The sequence below is a fragment of the Sarcophilus harrisii genome, chromosome 4 (assembly GCF_902635505.1).
Source record: "Sarcophilus harrisii chromosome 4, mSarHar1.11, whole genome shotgun sequence".
NCBI classification, from domain to species: Eukaryota; Metazoa; Chordata; class Mammalia; order Dasyuromorphia; family Dasyuridae; genus Sarcophilus; species Sarcophilus harrisii.
Window position 1 is genome coordinate 331553871 of NC_045429.1, and position 3619 is coordinate 331557489.

The 3619-nt window shown below is 50.6% G+C and overlaps 1 protein-coding gene across 2 annotated transcripts; it reads right to left on the bottom strand.

Moving 5' to 3' along the window:
* Window positions 1-348: 348 nt before the first annotated feature.
* ATP5MC1 (ATP synthase membrane subunit c locus 1) lies at window positions 349-3366 on the bottom strand. Of its 2 annotated transcripts, none has more exons than XM_031966095.1 (5): window positions 3151-3366; window positions 2214-2265; window positions 1321-1401; window positions 949-1127; window positions 349-569 (listed from the first exon to the last, which is right to left on the bottom strand). In XM_031966095.1, the coding sequence occupies exons 2-5, from the start codon at window positions 2250-2252 to the stop codon at window positions 455-457; spliced, it is 414 nt and encodes a 137-aa protein (XP_031821955.1). In that variant the 5' UTR covers window positions 2253-2265; window positions 3151-3366; the 3' UTR covers window positions 349-454. The 2 variants fall into 2 exon arrangements, with proteins under 2 accessions (XP_031821955.1, XP_031821954.1); XM_031966094.1 differs by having other exon boundaries at window positions 3066-3191.
* Window positions 3367-3619: the final 253 nt, after the last annotated feature.

Sequence of the window (3619 nt, forward strand, 5' to 3'; positions counted from 1 at the left end):
TTGCTATAAGGCAGCAGCAAAATGTTTTTAGGTAAAGACACTCTGGTGCCCAGCATAATGTGCTACTGTCTACCATTCCTGTTGGGTAGGGCCATCTCCACCCAAGTAGCATTGTGGATAGAATGCCCAGACTGGAGTAAAAAAAGACCTGAGCAAATCACTTAACCCCATTTGCCTCAGTTTCCATATCTGTAAAATGAACTGGAGAAATAGCAATCATTCCAATATGATTGCCAAGAAAATCTCCCAAAGGGGTTACTACTGAAAATACCCGAACAACAAAATTTCTACCCATCCATCCTCTCCTCCCCCATTAGGGTCCCCAAAGCACTGGACTTAGCCATGTGATTTAGAGAAACATGGTTTTTAATGTTAAAGCTCGGAACACTCCAGTAAAGGGCTTGGGACTGGAGTCAAAGCAGCAGGATGGAGACAGGTGACCCTCCACAGAGCCTCACATGGCGAAAAGGATGAGGAAGGCTACCATCAAACAGAAGAGCCCCATAGCTTCAGATAGGGCAAAACCCAGGATGGCGTAGGAGAAAAGCTGCTGCTTGAGAGATGGGTTCCTGCAAGGAATAGGGAAAGAAACAACAGTTGCCACCTAGGTATAAAGCTTAGGTTATGAACTAGGGGAATGGGGGGGTTCCCGTGAGTTATCTAAATGAAAGGGAGCTTCCCTGGAAGAGTTATCCTAATGGGAGAAGAGCAAGTCATAAGAAGTCAGTCTCCTGTCATCACAGCAAGTGACTATTGGGGCCAACTAATACAGGATGCTGTGTGGTGCACTTTAGAGATTGTCCCATAAATTCTTGACCAAAAATAACTGGAATAACTGGAACAGGAAGGCTACTGAGGACACCCATTTTACCCGTTTCCCTTTTTTAATGGAAAGGCTAGCAGGATTAAGGACAAAAATTTTTCAGTGCCATCCTTACATTTACTTACCTGGCATAGCCGATGATTAAACTGCCAAACACTGTCCCGATTCCTGCCCCTGAGCCAGCCACACCAACAGTGGCAGCCCCAGCCCCAATGAACTTGGCAGCTGTGTCAATATCTCGGGAAATAGTGCTGGTCTGGAACTCCCGACGGGCCACCTGAAGCGGGGTACTGCTAGAAGTAGGCTGCAAAGAGAACGGATCCACAAACTGATAAGACATAGGGCTTGGCAATAGATTCCCCAACCCGGATGGGGTGTAAAGCTAAACCCTGGTTGGCAATTTGTTCTAAATACAGTGATAAAGGTCTACAGGAAACTATGTTCACGTTTACTAGTAATTCAACAATTTGTTCTGGAGAAGACCCTTACTTTCTTACCTGTTCAAAACAACGGATCTCTGACCTACTCAGGACAGATGCAGATAAAGGCCTGACCAGACCCCTGGTACAGCAGCGGATCTGCAAAATCCAATAAAGATATATGCATATATATATAAAAACTTAAAAAACAAAACAAACAGAAAACAAACCTGCCAATTACTGAGCCCTACTCAAGCTTAAATATTTCACGTCTGTATGATTCACAGAATGCCTACAAAATCAACTAGCTCATCTCCTTGCTCAAAAATTAATGTTCTATCTTCAACAGTTTAGAAAGCCAAAGTATGTCCTAGGGACCTTTGCCTATTTATCGATAATGCCTCTGTCACTCACATTAATGGGTGCATACTTCTCTGGCATACAAGAAGTCTAGTCAGTTACAACAAGAAGTCTAGTCAGTTACAGAAGACGTGGATACTCAAGTCACCCCACAATGGAGAAGGCCAGTCCTGCTAAGACTCAGCGCTCCATTTCCAAGACAGAGAAGAGATTTATATATAAAGAGATTTATAAAGAATATGCTAAGAAATATATTATTTCTAAATATAAAAAGAGATATTTATTATATGAGGTTGCTCACCCCAGTGTAAAAGGTGAGTGACTTCTATCTACTTCATAGTCTCCTTCCCTCCATTCATTGGAGAAGACCCCCAAGTCATTGACCTTCTGACCACATCCAAGGCTAGAAAGAAATCCACTTTAAGTCATCTATTTTTTTGAATTATCTAAAGGTCCCGCTTGCTTGTATTTGACCAAACGACCAAAGACTGGCTTTTCTATATTCTCTACTTTCTGAGCGTCTCATACAGATCGTTGTTATTCCATCTTTTCAATTTATCTGTTTTATACGGATGGCACTGCCAGGGTGATAGTGCAAAGAAAACACTTACCAGGGCTGGAGAAATGAGGAGAGCCCCCGTGGTCTGCATTCTGCTCTGTATACTAATGGAAAGAAAAAATATCACGCCTCAAGGTAACGGCCCAGGCCTTCAAGACCCCCTTATCCCCGGCCCCGGCCCCCCTTTCCAAGTAGGAACCATATCCGGACCCTCCATCCTGTGCCCTTTTGCCCTTCCTCAAGCACAGGAAGGGAAAAGGGCAGGGAAGCAGAGGTCGGTGGAGCAGCTCCGGCATCCCTCCTCCCACCCAGGGCACTTGGGCTAAGGTCATTGAGGGTGACACGGAGACCGAGACGGGCTGGGGGGGGGGGGTCCCAGTGCTGTTCAAAGAGCCCTAAGATTCCGTCTAGTGGAAGCCCCGCGCTTTAAAGAGGAGAAGCGCGAAGCCCGGAGCAATAGAGTCCTGTCCCCAAGCCGGGAACAAGACTGAGATAAAAGCCACTCTCGCCATCTGGAGATGACCGCAAGGGGCTTCTAGAGGTCCCCTAGTCTAAGTCAGGCTGCTTGTTTTGGAGAGGACCAGAGAGGCTGTGTCGCGCCCAAGGTCACACAGCAGTGAACGAGCATATGTGGGAATCGGAGGCAGCCCCCGGCGCCCAACTCCAGGGCTTTAGCCGCGACCCCACGCCGCCCGCGGGGGCGAGAGCGCCCCGTGGCAGAAGCAACGCGCGCCTCTGCTGCGCCAGCCGCCGCCTCGCTTCTCCTCCTCGCTGTGAATCCCGCTTTTGCCCCCGCGGCCCGGGAAGCCGTTCCGCCCAGCGCCGCACGCTCCGCCAAGTTCCACGCTCCGGGTCCCCGTAGGCGGCGTGTGTAAGGCAGCGCCGAGCCCCCAGCCCCGGTCACCTGTGCCCCGCGCTCCTTCCTGCTGCCCCGCTCCCCAAAGCCCGGCCCGCCGCAGCCGTCGGTAGCTCGGCTCAAGGTGACTCACCGCCCGGCTCCGGCGCTTCTCTGCCCCTGAGCCCCGCTCCTCTACCCACGTGTCCCGCGGTTCCTCAGCTCCCATTGGCCGCCGCCCCAGCCCACCCTTTCCCCTCTGGGGTCCGTCAACCGACTCGACGCGTCTATTGGCTCTTCTTCGGGCGGCTTCTTCGTCCTTTATTGGCTCTTTCCAGCGAGTCCCGCCTCTCTGCGGCCCGGGGCAGGGGGTGGGGTCTTCCTCTAGCACTCGGCTTCCGATTGGTGGAACTTCCTAAACGCTCCGACCATAGAGTGCGAAGGATTCGGTGGTTCCATAATCTCTTGCACAAAATGGCTGCCAAGAAGGGAGCCGAGAAAAAGACGGGAGATGGCCTTTGCGTAAGGGACGTCACTCGTCCTTGGAAAGGAGGCTTCCCGTCAGCCTGTGTGGGCGTGTTGCCTCTTGGGATCTGTAGTCGTCTTAGGGCCCCAAGGAAGAC

Excerpts from the sequence above, each read along its gene's own strand:
- ATP5MC1 (XM_031966095.1), bottom strand. The coding sequence starts at position 2,252 with ATGCAGACCACGGGGGCTCTCCTCATTTCTCCAGCCCTG. Across the intron at positions 1,402-2,213 it reads TCCTCATTTCTCCAGCCCTG|ATCCGCTGCTGTACCAGGGG; the intron begins GTAAGTGTTTTC and ends TGGATTTTGCAG. Across the intron at positions 570-948 it reads TTAATCATCGGCTATGCCAG|GAACCCATCTCTCAAGCAGC; the intron begins GTAAGTAAATGT and ends TATTCCTTGCAG.